This window comes from Acartia tonsa, chromosome 6, assembly GCF_053477335.1.
Source record: "Acartia tonsa isolate MP-2025a chromosome 6, ASM5347733v1, whole genome shotgun sequence".
NCBI lineage: Eukaryota > Metazoa > Arthropoda > Copepoda > Calanoida > Acartiidae > Acartia > Acartia tonsa.
This window is the reverse complement of record NC_137265.1, coordinates 32,553,583-32,573,640: the sequence shown is the minus strand read 5'-3', so window position 1 is coordinate 32,573,640 and position 20,058 is coordinate 32,553,583. Positions and strand designations below refer to the sequence as shown.

The following is a 20,058-nucleotide window of genomic DNA, read 5'->3' as shown; positions in this document are numbered from 1 at the left end:
GGATATACTTTTCATTAACTATTAGGAGACCAAACGAGGAACATAAAATATATTACACCTCAAGGCTCGAGTCACACTATGACTTTTTTTAGGGGGGGGGGGGCGGGGATTACTCCCTCCCCCCCCAAAAAAATTTTCAGTAAAATTTTTTTTAAGAACTTTCAATTTGGGGGGGGGGGTAAATACCCCCCCCAAAAATTTTTTTTAAAGAACATTTATTTTGGGGGGGGGTAATTACCCCCCCAAAATGGTTTGGGGGGGGTAAATACCCCCCCCAAAATCGTTGGGGGTGCCTACGGCACCCCCAAGGTAGGGGTAATTTTTTTTTGGGGGGGGTATTGTTCACAAAATTTTGGGGGTGCCTACGGCACCCCCAAAATCGTTTGGGGGTGCCAAATGGCCCATTACCCCCCCCCTTGGACGCCTATGGTAGAGGCCTAACTTTTATATGATTTCACTAGATATAACCAAGAATGTATTTAATTGTAAGTAGCGTAGCAAAGCATAAAAGTTAATAAGAAACTTGAAACAGAAAACTATCCTGTAATATAAAGTAATAAGCTTATTGCCTGAAGCTAAAGATCTCGGAAATTGATGTCTAAGGGTATTTTTAGACTATTTTCTGACCTCCATTGTCCTCCCCCAAAGACTATGTGATAAGCAAATAGTTTTTTTTATATTGTAATAAATTTCTACTTAAATTTAGATGGTACTAATGCAGCCTAGCTGTAAAAACTAATTTTTCAATGTCCTTACTGAAATGTTTATGCCAATTTTGACTGCCTTACATTATTTTACATTTACTTTATAACTATGCTATATTAGCGGATACGTCCCTAGTGGCCCTTCAGGTGGGGGGAAGTCGACTCCCCCACTTTCAATTGTAGTTTTAAAAAGAAAAAGCTAAAGCATTTGTTTGGGGTCATTTTTTTTAGGGGCGATTTCTTTATGGAAGGTGGTGGTACCCTCCCCCAAATAGTTATAGCTTCCCAGGACCTATGAGAAGTTACCCTGTAAAGGAGAACCACATCGGTTCAGTGGTTAGCGAGATCCCTCGGTACACACACACACATCCTGTTACTTTATTATGAGGATAAAAACAGGTATGTCCTTCTGTACGTCTGAGTAAGTTACCTGTAACACCAGTAACTAATTCAGCTCTGTCTCCAGGCTTCAAAATTTCTATTCCAAGCTGTCTTGCTTCAGCCTCCTCCTATAATATATTAATAATAAATGTTGGACCAATGGAAAGTTACATTTGTGCACACATGGTTTTTTTCAGGGGGGGTGGAAACACCCCGCTTCTCTATTGTTAATTTTTCTTCCATAAAATTTTATATATATATTTGCTACTATAGCTTGATTCTACTGGACCTTTTTTAGTAGCGAAGCTACTCTATAATTCACAATGTCCGTCCGTCCGTCTGTCCGTCCGTCTGTCCGTCCGTCCGTCCGTCTGTCCGTCCGTCCGTCCGTCCGTCCGTCCGTAATTAATGAATTGGGGGAAACGTGATTTTCTCAGCTCCTATAAAAGATAGAGAGCTGGAATTTTTTGACAACATTCCCATCATTAAGGAGCACAATTAACTATAAAACATCAATGGCGGTCGGACTGCTTTTTAGCAGGTTTTAGGCTATTTTTTTATATTTTCCAAATTTTCCCCATATCTTTGGTGTTTATGGTCCGATTTTCAAAATTTTTTCAGTTCAAGATATCAAAATTAAATTTCCCGTCATTTGAAGAAACAACAATGACGGTCAGACTGCCTTTTTGCAGGTTTTTGGCTATTTTTATATTTTTTACTTTTTTCCCCCTATCTTTGGTGTTTATGGTCCGATTTTCGAAATTTTTAAAGTTATAGATATCAAAACTAAATTTCCTGTCGTTTGAAGAAAACAACAATGACAGTCAGACTGCCTTTTTGCAGGTTTTTGGCTATTTTTATATTTTTCACACTTTTCTCCATATCTTTGGTGTTTATGGTCCGATTTTCAAAATTTTTTCAGTTAAAGATATCAAAATTAAATTTCCTGTAGTTTGAAGAAAACAACAATGACAGTCAGACTGCCTTTTTGCAGGTTTTTGGCTACTTTTATATTTTTCACATTTTTACACATATCTTTGGTGTTTATGGTCAAATTTTCAAAAAAATTTCAGTGAAAGATATGAAAATTAAATTTCTGGCGTTTTTAGAAAAGAAACAATGGCGGCCAAACTGCCTTTTAGCAGGTTTTGGGCTATTTTTAAATGTTTGACATATTTCCCCATATCTTTGGTATTTTTGGTCTTATTTTAAAACTTTTTGCATTAACAGTTTCAAAATATTTTTTCCCATTGTTATGTGCATCTAGTATGTAATTTACTTTAACCGTCTTCATCATACAAAATAAAACAAGGTTTTGTGTTTATTTTCTCCAATAAATATATTCTTGATTTAAATAAATACACTTTAAATCTACTTCTATGTATTACCATCCACAATTTTTTGTGCTTCGCTACTTATGGATGTTGTCATCCTTGTTTAATTCAACAAGTATTCTTGTATTTTGATCTAACTCAAAAAACTAAGAGAAAAAAATTAAATGCCTTATCGTTGTAGTCATCTTTAAATATCCAAAGAGACTTTTTCATAAAACTAGTAAGAAGTTTCTGTGTTTTAAATTTACTAAAAAAGAAACTTTAAATGTTCTAAAGCCACAAAACAATGAAGTATTTTGTTAAAATTTCACCCAAAAGCAAACAGAAACTATTAAAGAATTTAGTTTTGGTTACTTAAGACTTTTTTATCAAAAGAATTTGGCTTTGAATTCTTCTAATTTTACTGTTAAATAAAAGGCGTGTGTGTATACACTGTGTATTTTTGTGCAAATTTAAAAATGTGTACAAATGTATACAATGGTTTTGTATACACAGAAATATCTTATTTCTGTCTTGTCACAGCTTTAACCAAGCTTAGTAGTTACCCTGCTAAACCAGGAAGTATACCGTTGACTTACAAATTCAAGAGGTATTTAGTAAAACTAGTCATTGCTTATTTATTACTTGGGGTTGCATCCTTAGCATCTAGAAGACCTGTATTCGAAGGGACAGGGAGGGTTATGAAAAATAGCCCAAAACCATTCAAAGGCTTAAATCTAAAAATTAAATTTATGTGAAACTTCTCTAAATGGAGAACTAAAACGGTGCAGTAGTTATTGAAATCTTAGGTTTCAGACAAAAAAAACCTTTCTATATAATAGGATAGGATAGAAATGCTCTGTTAAAACACCTATTTTGTTTACACTTTTACCTCATTACCCCCCTCAAAAGTTGAAACACCTTATTTTACCCCAATAATTTTTTTTAATCATCACATTACCCCTATCATACCTTTAAATTCCTCATTTCGCCCCATCCCCCCCCCCAAAAAAAAAAAATTGGATGTACAAATTTGTACATGATTAATCTTATGAATTTAATAATGTGATTCTGTTTTTAACATTCTACAGTTAGGGAGTTGAATCCATTTTTATAGAAGCAGAAACATAATCTATGATTATGGTTTGGACCCTATAAAACTGTAATCTACCCTTCCACTTTCCCCTCTCTTGGTGAAGATATCTTCAACGCCGATACGATTTTTGAAATGTAAGATTCCACTTTTGCCTCTCTTAGTGAAGATATCTTCAACGCCGATATGATTTTTGAAATGTAAGATTCCACTTTCAATAGAGGCGAAACTGGAATCATGGTTTACATTTTTAATATCTATGTTTCTGTAATCTTCCATTACTTGTTTAACATCGACATAATAGAAATGTACCATACTAGTTTAAAATTATGTCAAATGTGAAAAAAAGCATAGATTTTATATATAATTTAAACATTGTTGTATATTCTTAATTGATTAAACAAGACATACAAAGAGCCTTTTATAAAAGTTGTTTTGTTTATTTTAAAAAATTCTTTTAAAAGTGTATCAAATGAGTAATCAAAATTATTTTAAGAAAGTCGTTTATTAATTAATTCAATTGTATATATTTGTAATTTTTTTGTTCAATTTATTTCATCTTAATATTTCCCTAGTAATCTCTCACCGTGTAAGTAAGCACTAAAAGGTTAATTACTTATCTAATTGTGCATTTTTGTGGTAAATTACTGATCAATTACTGAACAATTTGGTATGATTTGTGTGTTAAAAGTGGATGGAGTAAATAAATGGACATTTACAGTAAAAGTAAAAAGAAAAAGAAGAAGGAGTAATAAGGGGGGGGGGGGGGAGTTCTGACACATTTGCGTAAACCTGGTGTATAGGCTTTATCTTTGGACTGAGAGGATAGGTTATTAGGAATAAAATCATTCTTATATGATGAATTTCTCCCAGATTTAAGATTTTTTGGATAGGCCTCCAGGTTCCGGAGCTTAAGGCCTCCAGGTGGTCTCTGTACAGATAAAAATTAAAAATAAGATTTTTTTGAAGAGTTAAAGGTTAACTTATAAAACAAAATATGCTTCTTTTTGATTGTTATTCACATATTTGAAGAAAAACATACATATTTTGTCTCATAAGCTGAATTCTAACTCTTTAAAAAAATTTTTTTTTCATTTTTACCTGTAGAGAGACCACCTGGAGGCCTGGAGCTCCGGAACCTGGAGGCCTATCCAAAAAATCTTAAATCTGGGGGAAATTCATCATATAAGAATGATTTTATCCCAAAAAACCTATCCTCTCAGTCCAAAGATAAAGCCTATACACCAGGTTTACGCAAATGTGTCAGAACTTCCCCCCCCCCCCCTTAATCCCTTCCTTCCTGTAAGCAGTTTATGACGAAAATTGAAGATTTGGCCGATATAATCCAAAAGAGCAAAATTTTCATCGATTGCTTAACCCTTAACGGTCGGGGGGGGGGGGGCGTTGAACGCCCCCCCATCCGGTTTTTTCTATCTCATTTTCTGTGTGTGAAAGATAAAGAGCCCAAACTGTGTGACTTTTTAAGTATGGGTATGACACATAACTGAGAGTTGGAATTTTTCGAATATCTCCATCCTTGCGGGCACAGGATGCCAGCAAACCTGGCAGGGTCATCCAGGTAAAGAGCAAAAATAATTTTTTGACTAAAACAAAGCATTTTATCATACCATAATACTAAAATATCCTCTAGTAGTACATCCTTATATGAAATACAGGAGTTCAAGTCACTTTCAGGTTCCAGGTATGATCCTGCAGGTCATGATCCTCCAGGTCTCCAGAAATCTTTAAAAGGCTCCTGTGGCCGCAATTTTTGACTTAGATACTTCAAATTTTAAACTTAAGCTTTTCTTATAAGCCTACATAACGTATTAAAATTTCATAAAGATCCGCCGCCGCCGTTTTCTCGCCGACCGCCGACTGCGCGGCTGGCAGCTGTCAAGTACAGCTGCGGCCGCTGAAATTTATATTTTGATATATCTAATGTAAAATTTACATAAAGATAAACATTTTCTGGAAAAAAATTGATCTTCTAGCTTCAAAAATAAAAAAATTACAGCCATTTGAAATTTTTTAGTAAAAAAAGACCTAAAAACAAAGGTTGTAAAATAAAAGGGTGAAGGAAGCAAAAATTGACTTAGACTTATAAAAGGACGGAAATTCACTATCAAACAGGGGACTTGCACAAAAAAATTTAGCTCTCTAGCTCTATTAGGAACTGAGATAATTAGGGGGGGCGTTGAACGCCCCCCCCCCCCCCCGACCGATTAAGGTGTGGCAAGCCAAATAAGCAATAATTCTCATTGATTGCTTATAAGTAATTTATCAAAAAATAGTATGATTTTGTATATATATAAGCCACATAATTTTCATTGATTACTTAGTAGGGGTGTCATGCTTAGTGGTAGCACACTGAGCTACAGTGGTGAGAGTTCAAGTTCAATTCTCTGTAGGTTGACTCTAATTTCTCATTTGCAACATTAATCATGCATCATCCCCTGGTTGTGTAAGATGGGGATTATTGAGTAAGTTTGGATACCCAATACTCACTTACTTACAGTACTACCCTTAACCCAAGCTCCTCTTTGGAGAGCTTTATTCATTACCGTGACTTAATTTGGGACATCTGCCATATTCGGCAAGGGTAAGGTAAGAGTAGATTTCATGAGAGCAAGTCAAGACAAAATGTGCTTCAACATGGAGCTTGAAAGCCCTACTTCTATGGAAAAGTGTCTTAGCCTACTCCAGGTCAAAACCATACAAAACTATGGCTAATCAATCAATCAATCAAATTGATTACTTATTATTTTATCATAATACAGCATGATTTGGTATATTAAATTAGCAATAATTTTTATTGATTGATTATGAGTATTTTTTCGTAAAATTACCATGATTTGGATAATAGCAAAAATTTTGATTGATTGCTTGAAAGTAATTTATCAACAAAAGGCATGATTTGGTATATAAGCCTAATAAACAAAAACTTTGATCAATTTCTTATAAACAATTAATCAAAAATTTATATTTAATTATTTTTGTACAAAATGAAAGAGTTAAATTTTCTTGCATTAGGGTGAGGGCGGGCTAAACTGGAAATTTTTCAGTTTTTGGAGAAAGAAAATATTTTCTAATGAAACCAAGACCATTAGAAAGCTTATGGAAAAGACTATCAGGTTATCCTAGGACTTTTAGAAGTTTGATATAATTGGACTCAAAGTCGTTACCGATTAATACCCCACAGGGGGGCTAAACCAATTACGTTTTTTTCAACCTAAAAAAAATCAATGAAAAACAGCCAATCAGACATAATTAGGTTAGGTTAGAGGGATTATCCACAAAAAATTTCATAAGGATTAGACTATTCCTTCTATGTCAAAAATCATTTTTTTTACAGATGTGAAATTTTAATTTTTTTGCAAAAATTTTCTTTAAAAATAAAATATTTTCATAAAAAAACACTGTCCTACCCACTTTTTGGCCTAATTCTTAAAAAGCCCATATTGAATTTTGGAAAACCTAAAAATTGACCTTAAAAATCATATTTAAATTTTTTTTCAAAATTACCTGAAAATGCCCCGCCACCAACTCTGGTCATTTTTGAAAAAAATATTAACTCTATTTTAAAGTTCTTAACCGATTTGAAAAGTATAAACAATTCTTAGTTAAAAAGGTTTTTACAGATTAGTTCTAGGTCTTACCAATTTTTGTGTAGGTCGATCTTTAACACCTACTGAAAAATTTTCAAAAAAAAGGACGCCTGCAAGAAATACCATGCTTTAACTGCTAAAAGACTGCCACAAGTAGACCCAATACCCCAAATTTAAAGTCTTCAGCTTCAATAACAAAAAAGTTATAGGCATTTCAAAATAGCATATTATGTACAATGAAAATTTTGAAAGATTTTCAATGCTCATAAAAGAAAAAGCAATATTGAATTACGTCGCCTAGACAAAAAATTATAACTTTATCTTTGTCAGAAACTAAGATTGCTGGTAACTGATTAGATTTTTAAAATAAAAACACCAAATTTCATAGTCAAAATCTATGAAAAAAATTAGATTTAAATTGCATTTGTAAACAAAAATCATAGAGGAAACAAAGGGGTAAACTAATACAAGCTCAGCTGTGTTTGGTTGCTTAGCTGATTCAGCCTTCTGATAGGGTACAGTACACTTGGTATAACACGAGTTAAACTTAATTTTTTTAATGATTGTGACTATAAAAATGGATATTTTTATTGTAAAAATATAATTAGTTACTGGCAACCTAAATTTATGCCAAAAATAAGCTTATAATTTTGTTTCTAGGCCACGTAGTTTAATTTCAAAATTTCTAACATTAGCATTTAGATTCTTTCAAAATTTTCATTGCACATAAATGTCATTTTAAAACGCCTAAAACTTTTTTTGTTATAGAAGCTGAAGGCTTAAAATTTTGGGCATTGGGTTTACTTGTGGCAGTCTTTCAGCAGTTAAAGTGTTGTATTTCTTGCAGTCTTTCTTTAATGTGAAATCAATGCAGCAGTTGTGATTTGACTTGAATTTGGTTAACTTGTCTTAGTGTTTTATTTGTTTTCTTTTTGATCTTAAACATTAAGGTATAGAATTCTTTACTTATTAAGAATCGTGAAAATTTAGAGGCACCATTTCTAAATCATAAATAACAAAAAATAAACAAAGGTTATTTTAAATGTGCATTTATTTCAAACCAATGAAAATTCAAACTGAAGTACAAAATAGAATCCAGAAATTTTGCCTGTCTATTTTGGCTTTCATTGTAGGTGGATTGAATTTATGTAAAGGTAATTCTTATCTCAGGATTCTTTAAAACTGTAAAAATAGATTTAAATATATTTCAAATAGCTTAATAAATTAGATTCAAAGGCCTTATAGATTTAATTAAGTTTGGGATAATGGTAAAGGACGATGGAATATTAATTACCCTTGCAAAACCATTTCATTTTTATGTAAAAAGGTGTGATAACCAATCTGCCATTGTCCTATCACTCTCAGATAAAGTTTAACTTTGGCCTATGTTATATGTTATAAAACATACTTAAGACTTAAAACTTAATGTAATGAAAAGCTTTCACTTAAAGGGAGTGTGAACATAAAAATTTTCAAATGATTATCAAATCGTAACATTTTCTAAGCACATTTCACTACATTGATCAACCAAAAACGTTCTATTAACAAAAATATCTAGAAATAATGCATTGATTTTATGGTATTTTGGGAGGGAAAAAGGAAAAAACAAGGAAAATCTGAACGTTTTTGTTTCTTAAAATGTTTGTAGGGGTCATATATAGTTGAAACAATTTAGTTACTTTTAAGGAATTTATTTTGTAATATAAAATTGCCAATTAGTTTTTTTATAATGTAGTAATTAGGTAATAAAGATCTATCTTAAATTTGTATTATTGACAAAAAAATACCTCAAAGTCTACAAAGGGTTGAATCTCATAGATTATTTAAAATAATGATATCCTTTTTTATTGTGTTGGACAATAAATAACCCACTTTGAAGAATAAGTTTACACTTTTATCAGACTGTTTATAAACAGCTAGCTATAACCAACAAGCGAATTAATTATTTAACCCTATTTCACCATACTTGTTTAAAACCTGTTTTTTAGATGATATAATTGTTAGTGCTAAAACATTCATACTATGGTAATTGATATATTATTAAATGGATATTGCACCAGATCTGCATGTACTCTTATAAAATTATACTTGCATCTGGCTAAAACAACAATACCCCCATCAACATCCTAAACCCAACCCCTCCCCTCCTACTGGATGAACGAACTGACAAATAAATGAGTACTATAAGAAAGATGAAATTTTCATATAAAATAACCATATCCATAAAATTTGACTGTACATTTAATGGGCATGATATTTATTTAATTCATTTATTATTGTTCTTCTTTTAAGAATAAATCTTATCTAAAATAAAAAAAATAACCCAAATTGACAACAATTTTCTCCTGTCAATATATCCACACATATATTATATCAATTATTGTGATGTGCGTGTTAAGTTTTAATTGGTTGTTAACATCGAAGATTTTTTATATTAGATATACAGAGATACATAATCATAAAATCAGACAATAGGCAAAAAGTAAAGAAACAACAAGACAATAAATGGTTAGATAGTGTACATATTTTGATGCAAAAGTTAAAGGGCAGTTATTTTTTTATTTAGTTTGCTGTAAAAAGTCACATTTTTTAGGATAACGCTATGCTTAGGTATATGTATCATGTAAAAAATTCTTCCCTTGTATAATATGAAGCGTAAAACATAACATTTTTGTTGTTCGTATAAAGGTATAAATAAACAAAAATGTTTACAGTTTGACAGATTAAAAGGCCAGATTGACCATCTAGATTTATTATTTCTATTAAAATAAATCTCTAAAACTAGAATTTTTTTGTAAGGTGTGTCCAAATGAAAAAAAAAAAGGAATTACAAAAATATTTAACTATATTCCTAAACTTTTTTTTCTGTTTGATTATAGACAGGTTTAATATGACAGCATGGCGATCAAAGCCCTTTGAAAATTTTAACCTCTAAATATTCTAAAATTGGGTACATATATAGCGTTTTGAGATGCAAAAAATGGGAAAGAAAACTAAAAGAGTCGCCACTAAAGGAGCACAAAAAAAAGTGTAGAATAGCTTAATGGTTAGAGGTCAGAATTTTGATCATGATGATTTTAACATGAAATCTTCTTTAAATTTTTTTTCTGCTTGTGGACAGTCCTTCTTTATTATTCCTACAAACTATTGTCTGCAATCAATATGTTTTTTGTTTACAAACAGAGCTTAATATTAAGAGAATGCCACAATTACCCTATAATTTCTCGATTGTGAAATACAAATTTTGCCCCCCAACGACAGCTGAAATAGGCAATTTAATAAAGGTTGCGTTATTTTGCCCCCCAAATCAATTTTCGAATTAATTTCCTTGTTGGTTATACCTTATTCCTGGTTTATAAAGAAATATTGCACCTTTATTATTTACAAATTTGTAATTAAAGGTGGGCGAGAGATGGGCCATCTAAAGTTACTTGGATACTAATAAAATAACCTGTTTCTAGCTTTGTTATTGTATTTGGTTTTCAATAAAAATATTACTTATTTTATCAATTTTTAAGTAACTATACATTGGTTTACAGCAAGGATATTGTTAAAAGTCAGCTTAACCGTTAGGAAAAATAGAGAACTATGTTAAAAAGTTTAGTTTTAGCTATAGAAGGAAAAAAAGACAATTAACTGCACATTTATATAGTCCGGAAATTTTTTCCCCAAACTTGGACATAGTAAAAATCGTCGGAAAAAGCCGTTTTTAAAAGAACGAGAGACAGTTTTGCCCTATATTTGATATTATATTAATGAGATGATTTTAAGGTTTGATAATCTGATGAGAAATATTCTCGTTCACAGTCCCTTTAAGTAAAGCTAACAAATAAAATTATGAAACATATCAGGGATATAAAGAGATAAGACAATGGCCGATAAATTAATGCACATCCATAATGATGACGCTCTAAATAACCCCTTCTGTAGATTAAAATTAGTGGTTCCAACGTTTATAAACACAATTTAATCAACCAATCAAAATTCAGTAAAAATCCCCAAAGCCAATGAATAAGAAAACATTGTTGTAAAACTTTGTGTACTATTGTAATAAGCAGTTAGTTGTCTCCTCCCTCTCTGGATACGAATACTAACTAAAAAAGAATAAAATGCGATGGTACTCTACAATTCACTTTTCTGCCTGTCCGTCATTCTGTCCATGATTTTTTTATGATTTTCCAGTATGGCTACGAAACCAATTAATATCCGCTGGATCAGACCCGTCTAATCCATACTTAAACCATATATTGTATAATGTATTGTATTATAGACATTTTTCTACAAATAGTAAAATAAAAAGTTGTAATATGAACACCAGTTTTGTTAGACTGGGCCTTCGCCCCTTCAGGACTAACAAAACTGGAAAAACAGATGCAATAAACAACTAATCTTGGCTGTTTAGTTTTGACAATGCCAGTTTTCATCAACCAATGTGTCCCACCCCCCAAGAAAATAGCTTAAAACCACCACAGGACCAATAGGTATATACCCTGAAGAGTAGAATCCAATTGGTTCAGTGGTTACCGAGATCTTAAGGGACAGACAGACGGACAGACGGACAGACATCAAGCTACTTTGTATTATAGATGATATAAAAAGCTTCGTCAAATGTTTTAAATGGACATTCAGGTCTTTCTGATATCGATTACAGGGTGCTACTGTCCTTCTCATTCTGTTTTCTCATGTTATTATAGACAGACTTTATTTAATTTTTCGTCCATTTTTCCCTCCCTGTATACAACTTTTATTGTACTCAGGGAGGTAGGGAACATTGGACTGAAATTACCTTCCTAGCTGGTCCAAAACCTCTAGGTACTTTAATTCAAGTTTATCGCCACCAGGGATCTGATGGGTTTAAGACAATAGCCGATAAAAGATGTACATTCCCAAAAATACCCCTACTGTAATTTGCCATCAGTGGTTGAAACGTTTCGACACTATACTAAATTAACTAACCAATTAAAATTCAGTAAAAGTCCCAAAAGATGTTAAGCAAACAAAAATGAAAACGTTATTGTAAAACTTTGGGAACTAGCATAGAGAGAGGTGAACAATGGACTGTTTATTACACTAGTCCCCAAAGTTTTACAATAACGTTTTCTTATTGGCTGGCTTAACAACTTTGGGGACTTTTATTGGATTTTGAATGGTTAGGTTATTAAGTACTAGCAGCTTCGCCCCTAGCCTCTAGGAGCTTTGCCCCATGAGGTAATTTTAAAAAAAAAATTTTAAAAATAAAAAATAAAAAAATAAAATTCTGGTGCTGCGCCCATAATTTATGAGCATCACCAGAATATTTTTTTTTTGGGGGGGGGGAATTTTCATTTTTTGGGGGTTTGGGTTGTCCCACCCCTCAAGAAAATAGCTTAAAACCACAACAGGTATATACCCTGAAGAGTAGAATCTGATCGGTTCAGTTGTTACTGAGATCTTAAGGGACAGCCGGATGGACAGACAGATAGACAGAAAGACATCGTTCTACTTTGTATTATAGATATTAAATAATTCAGTAAAAGTGCCCAAAGTTGTTAAGCAAACGAATAAGAAAATTTATGTTTTGAGATTTCTAATATAAAATTTACTTTAAGATAAAGATTTTCTGAAAAAATTGTTCTAGCTTCAAAAATAAGGAAATTACATCCATTTAACATTTTAATTAACCTTAAAAAGAAAGTTGTTAAATGAAAGGGTGAAGTAAGCAAAAAATGACTTTGTCTCACTTAAAGTCGGAAATTTATTATTTAACAGGCAACATGCACAATTTTTTTTGCCATCTAACTCTAATAGGATCTGAGATGATATGTGGGGGGGGGGGGGGGGATTAAACTACTAAGGTCTGGAAATGGGCCTGATTGTTAAGTGTTAGCAACCTTTATTTTTAGGTCCTTTTTTTCTTAAAAACTTCAAACTAATAAAAATATAAAAAAAACTAACTAATATGTACAATTTCTACTATGTCGATTTAAATATATGACATGTTATCTTGAATGTATCATTCCAGTTTTGTCTCTATTGAAAGTAGAATGATACATTACTATTATGTCAATATAAATAAGGAAATCAATGTTTATGAATACGCTGATATGTAAACATGAATGTATGATTCCAGTTTCGCCTCTATTGAAAGTGGAATCTTACATTTCAAAAATCGTATCGGCGTTGAAGATATCTTCACCAAGAGAGGGGAAAGTGGAAGGGTAGATTACAGTTTTATAGGGTCCAAACCATAATCATAGATTATGTTTCTGCTTCTATAAAAATGGATTCAACTCCCTAACTGTTCTATCTTAAGTTAAAATATCAACAAGAAAGTTTGACATGGCCGGATTGTTGGTTTAACAATTTATTTTAAAGTTTACTTTAACACATGAACATTTTTATTAATACAATAGATACTCAGGAATTTACTTTGCTTACCCGTTTCATTAAGTAAAGTAGTAAGCGTTTTTGTCTGTAGCGAAGGAACTCGCTAACCGCAGAACCGATATGGTTCTCCTTTACAATGGAGCTTCTTAAAGGTCCAAGCAAGGTTTAAAACAATTTTTAGGAGAATAAAAGATGACCCGCCCCATAATTTTTTTTTCATTTTCTTTTTAAAACTTTAATTGAAAACGTAGGGGTCGACTTTTCCTCCTCCCATCTTGAGTGCCCCTAGATGTTCTAGGGGCCTAGCTGCTAGTTTTTATATAAAGTAGTAAGATCTTGCATAGACGTCCAAGGGGGGGGGGGGGATAGAGGAGTGATTACCCCCCCCCCCCAAAATGCAAATTACACCCCCCCCTCTTAAAAAAATTTTACCCCCCCAAAATAAAAAAGCTTTGACGCCCCTGAAATCTTGCAAACCACTAAACTTAATCTTCATACAGACCCTAGGCTTTTTCAGTTCTAAAGCAAAGTCTAAAGAAAGGTTCAGATCTCTTATCCCTGCCCCCCCCCCCTCCCCCGATGACTGGTGACATCTTGTGCCATAAAAATGAACTAATTCTACCTGAGCCTGTTGTCTCCTTAAAGCTACTTCACTGGTGACATCTTGTGCCATAAAATGAACTAATTCTACCTGAGCCTGTTGTCTCCTTAGTGCTACTTGACTGGTGGCATCTTGTGCCATAAAAATGAACTACTTATACCTGAGCCTGTTGTCTCCTTAGTGCTACTTGAGCCGCCATAACTCTCTGTCTCTCTGCTATAAGTGTACACTTGGCGCACATACAGTCACGCCATCTGCAGTACCGTTTATGTCCCTACAAATAAACAAGAACGTCAACATCCTTAAATAGAGTGGCACAAAAAATCATAGATGGGTTTACGGAAAAGGAGATTTAAAGAGCATTTTTAGTATCGAGAATAGATTTATTTGAGAAAACGAAAACTTTCATCACGAAACCTTTTTATTATTTCTATAAATTAATATTTTGTAGCATGACTGACGGACAAAGTAAATTACATACTGGATGCTCAATTAGGATTCTTAACAACAACAAAAAACAGCCATCTATATTCAATAGCAGCTAACAAAATCACTTCCCCCCTATGGACTGACTGACTAACTAACGGGCGGACATTTAAAGTGAATTATAGAGTGGCAAAAAAACACAAAAAAAGTGATGTCAATATTATCTTTTTTGACAAAAAATGTGTTTAAAGGTTACCTTAAGAGCTGAAACAAGTCCATGATTTCTGCAGCGAGCACACTTGGGAGTTCTTTGATATCTCTCATTGTTTGATACACCCTCGCCCACATCTAAAAGAGGAATATTTTTTTGTCACAATATATGTTAATTTTCCTACTATACCTATGGAATTTTATATATGTTTTAATAAGACTAAGCCCAATCTGTAACACTTTTGATTCCTGTGGCGTTATAAAAATGAGGGAGATGAGAGGAGAAGTGAGACAGAAAACCCCTAAAATAGAGATGGAGAATCCCTCATTTTTATGACGTCACAGGAATCAAAAGTGGTGCAAAAGTAGTACAGATTGGGCTTCGTCTATTAATGACATCAACTTGTGTTTATGAAATTGATAAAGATTTTCGGATAGAACAAAAATATTGCCAATTTTAAGCTAATATTAAAATTGACAAAAATACAGCTATTTTTGTCAAAAATGTATAAATTGTACTTTTGTTGGTTGTTGAAAAGTCTGCACTCACTTTTTCGTATTATTTGACATCCATGTTTCTACAAGTATATGTGGTTAGCTTATCTATATAATGTTTGTAGCTTATATGTTTTATGTTTACTGAGTGATAATAAAGCATAGTAAATGACTTATAGTCATCCATTTAATTCATTTAAAGAGTTGGTTGTCTCTTGGGTATTACTTAACCTAATATCTCTTCTGGGCAATAATACAACATGTCCAGTTAAAATAAACAATATCCTGAAGTCCTTGGATGACCAACTTATTACTCGGTAATAGATAAACAGTGTAAAGACCTTAATAAATAATTTTAGCTGCGCTACTAAATTTGTATATTTGTTCTACCTGTATTTCTCATAAGCAAAGCATTTTGGAACATCATTTCTTGAGAGGAAGGAGACGATTGGTGCATTTTTAGTTAAAATTCATATGGATAATTTTTTTTCTAATAAAGATAAGAATTGATCATTTTATGGTGTAATAATAATTATTTCTCGTATTCATTCGAACCGGTTCTCATCCATACGAAAAAACTATGTCTAGCATCGTATTACATCCAGCTTTCTACGAATACAAAAATGTACAATCATAAGATTAAAACCAGTTTTTTTAGCCGGTGCCTTCGGCACCTCGGGGCTAACAAAACTAGTTTTAATCTCATAATTGTACATTATGTATCCACGGAAAGCCGTTTATAATACGATGCGAGAAATAATTATTATCGCATCGTATCATAGACAGTTTTTCACGAAGATTAAGATTCCACTAGTTTTGTAAACCCGGAGTGACTAAAGGAATGTACTATAACGAAACTATTATCAATTCTATTATTTTAATTTTAATATTCGTAGAAAATTGTCTTTAATTTGATGCTATACATGACTTTTCACAAATAGCTGAGAACCAGTTCTAATTTAGCGGATATTTATCGGTTTCTAAGCTATACTGAAAATGCTATTACTTTTATCACGAAGTGTTCATTTTGTATTTTTTTCTGTCAGTAAAAAATAACCATTATCAAATCGAAACTGATGCCAACAATAAAATATTTTATATTTTAATGAATTTTAATATTCACAAAGCAAAATATTATTACTTAAGTAAAATGTTTCTTATAATTGTTTTATTTTTATATTTATATTTATTCTATAGGTATTAAACCCTCAAAAAATAAACTTCATAAACATATACATGTATAAATTCAAATATTTATGGAAACCAAAATATTTTCCATAAAAAAGTTTTCAAGTATATAAAGTGAAACAGAGATGAGATGTCAATTATCTTCAATTAGTTGTCAGAGAAAATATCATATTTTTAACTTTATAGAACTAATATTATTTATAAACTACAGCTTTTAATAAATTCTATTAAAAGAAGTAATAACAATTCAAAAAATTGGTAAAATATTTTTGTCTCTTTTTTTGTTTTCTAAATAACTTTTTCAATGTTCGTCCTTATGACTAAAACTGCCACTGTTTAACTGGAAACAGAAACATATTATAACCAACCAAACTTTACCAAACCTAACCCCTTTAATACCATATTCCCCTTCTTTTTGCCCCTGTATCCATTCCCTAGATTGTAACCTAAAACGGGGGCCGCCAAAAATTAACATTTTCCAGGGTGAAAGGGTACAATGACTATTAAAAAAGATAAAGAAACTTGTCTTCAACCCGAATTTGCCATACTGAAGGTGGAATTTCGTCAACAATTGAGGAAATATATATAATTCATTGTCTTATCCCTGCATCCCTGAATATTCTCTGGTGACACATTTTGGATACTTCCCATTTTTTCTCAACTTCTCCCCGCATTTTCTATCCCTTATCTAAAATATAGATGTGTTTCCCTCTCTTGGAGTGTGTGTATGGGGGGAGGGGGCGGGATGAAGTTTTGAACCGGACAAGATACATGCTCTATAAAGCTTCCCTGATACAGTCTCTACATTTGTTTCATAATCCTCGCTCTACCAATTTCTCTCACTCTCTCTCTCTCTCTCTCTCTCTCTCTCTCTTTTACACTCTTCCTCTCATATTCCTTTTCTAGATATAACTCCTTCTCTGTCTCCCCCCCCCCCCTACAGTTCTGATACATAACAATTGAAGAGATATATTATACCACAAATTTGCCGCCAAATTACGCCTCCCTCAACCTCTCAGTTTACATTGTTGGCGGCAAATAATTTGGAAACATATAATGTGTAATATAGTTATTTTTCAATAAAACGGAAATTAATATTTTTGTAAGACTTCTTCATTATAAAGAAATATTTTTTTATGAGAATTGTAATTGTAAGATTTTTATGAACTAATAAGGAAATTTTTTTGTTTTGATTTATTATTAAACTTAATCATTGGTTACTTCAAAACAAATTCAGGAAAAATGTCTTTCAAAAGTATTTTCAAAAGATAAACTAGTTTTATACTCGTTCTGTACTAAGTTTTACACCAAAAGGATAATTAAATCAATTTCATCTTTGCCTGACTCCCTATCTACAGCATAATGACGACGAAACGAGTGAATAAATAGTAGTCATGGGGCTAAAATACAAAAAATTAATGCTTTAGTCCCGCTGCTATTTTAAAAATGGCAATGACTATGGTTTGACATTGTACTGTTCTTTTTTATTTCTATATAAAAAATTGTGCAAAAATAAAATACATACATCTATGAATTAACAAATACTTAAGCTCTTGAAAACGTTTGAGTTTTATTAGACGAAGATAACTAGGAAAAATGCGTTGTTTTTGGGGTTGTAGAATTGGTTAAATTAAAAGCTATTAAATGATCATATATTTAACTACATTTTTGTAAATTATACCCCGTTGTTACAGAACTCCTTGTTTCTATGGCTACCTATCAATTACCTCTAACGGACGAGGCTCCAGTCTACCTGTCTATGACACTTTAAAGTCATGTCATGTCCATCTAACAACCAAGAATAACTAGGCCATTCTCTCTATCTAAACAACAGAGGTATTAGTTCAAGTAACACCCAACAAACAGCCATCACTTTGTTTGCACGACCATTGTCTGAAAGTCCTAAATGAGTTGGGCCTGTTTAAGACCTAGGCACCCCCCTGTCGCGCATTTGGCATAGCAGAAGTAGGAACGATTTTATTTTCTAACTTCTTTTGTTATGACGCAGTATCGAGCCTAGATTCAAACCCATCATCTCCCCGACAACGAGCCAATACACTATGTGTTAAAATAAACTATGATGTAACAGACATACTCTATACATAAGATTCTTATTCTTAAGAATAGTATTTGAACTATGTGTCAGTCATATAAAAGGCAAAATCCAGGGATTACAAGGACTATAGATAAATTGATCTTACACGCTAATTTTCTGCTTGTAAAACTGTCTTGCGTAGTAAATACTTTGGGGGGGGGGGGGAGGGTATAATAGTTATTTCTCGTATCGTATTATAAACGGCTTTCCGCGGATATAGAATGTACAATTATAAGATTAAAACTAGTTTTTTTTAGCCCCGTGGTGCCGAAGGCACCGGCTAAAAAAACTGGTTTTAATCTTATGATTGTACATTTCTACCTACCATTGATCCCTTCCTCCCTGGTCAAAACCTCTTTTTATTTGTAGTAGATCATGTTTCTTTTTATTTGAACATTTCTCAAAAGGTATTGTCTTCGCATTCTCAAGTAGTGACTCAAGTTTTTCACAAAAAATCCTATTTTGAATGTTCCCTAAACGCTAGTTTAAAAACTTTGGGTACATAGTAAACCTTAAAGATTTGTTTTAAAATTTTGAGTGAAAATCCATTATCTTAGCCCTCAAGATTCTTGACTTTCCAGGTCACAATAAATCCAAAATAAGGCAAATTTAATTGAGATTGTTTTGGAATTAATTTTTTTGTATCCCTTCCCTCTACTTCTTTTTCAAGGATTTGTATTCTAACTCAAGTATCTTTTTTTTATTAAGCGCAGCTGCTCAATAATTTTTTTTCTAACAATCTATAATAATTTGTAATTCAATTATAACTTTCATAAAACTGTAAGGGAAATATCTATCAAATATACAAGCTTTGATGGTCTATTAGAAATGTTGGATCATGTTACTTTACTAAACCTACAAGTAACATGTTAAAGGGAGATAAAAAAAGGAGATAGGCAGACAATGTTAGTTATATTTTTATTGAAAATAAGCTTTTTAGTAATTTCTAAAGAACTTCAAAACCCCAAACAACTTCCTTCATCTTGAACCAAATTAAACCAGAATTTTCTTACAAAGTTATTTGGATGAATAAACGTGGAGGGATCGCTATAATGATAATGCATTTTACAATTTGTGCAACCAGATTGCTATTTATTAATATTTTTGCATATATTCAAAACCATTACTAATAAATGTTTAGCTAACGAATTAATCTTAATTGTTTCTATTTATAATCATATTAGTATCTCTATAGGGAATGGAGGGGGGATATTGCTGCACCTACAAGTAACATGTATGAGTTTGCTGAACCTACAAGTAACATGTGATAAGCGCTGCACCTACAAGTAACATGATCCGAAATTTTTTTTCGGCTTGTAGAAATTTTTAAAAACTAGTACCAATTAAACTGGTATCATAATTCCATAATGATTACGCTGCCTTTGATATAATCTTAATTTATCTTTATTCTATATTGATATCGTAATACTATATATTATGAGATCGAATAATGGAACAATAAAAAAAGACTTCTAGAATGTGGATGAACGGACGTATAAAATTTAGGAAAAGCCACTTTTATCTTTGTCCACGAGGGCTAAGAATTAGAAAAGAAATGAGATATTTCCTGTTATCAAC

The 20,058-nt window shown here is 32.2% G+C and overlaps 1 protein-coding gene across 2 annotated transcripts in view; it reads right to left on the bottom strand.

Annotated features, from left to right (window-relative positions):
• Positions 1-15,689, bottom strand: part of LOC145322425 (doublesex- and mab-3-related transcription factor A2-like) — a 25,493-nt gene extending 9,804 nt beyond the window's left edge. For both annotated transcript variants that reach the window (XM_080164416.1, XM_080164417.1), the window contains exons 1-4: positions 15,588-15,689; positions 14,749-14,840; positions 14,227-14,340; positions 1,135-1,213 (exon numbers count right to left, since the gene is read on the bottom strand). In XM_080164416.1, coding sequence (XP_080020542.1) covers positions 1,135-1,213; positions 14,227-14,340; positions 14,749-14,840; positions 15,588-15,654 — 352 coding nt within the window. In that variant the 5' untranslated portion in view covers positions 15,655-15,689. The remainder of the gene's footprint in view (positions 1-1,134; positions 1,214-14,226; positions 14,341-14,748; positions 14,841-15,587) is intronic.
• Positions 15,690-20,058: the final 4,369 nt, after the last annotated feature.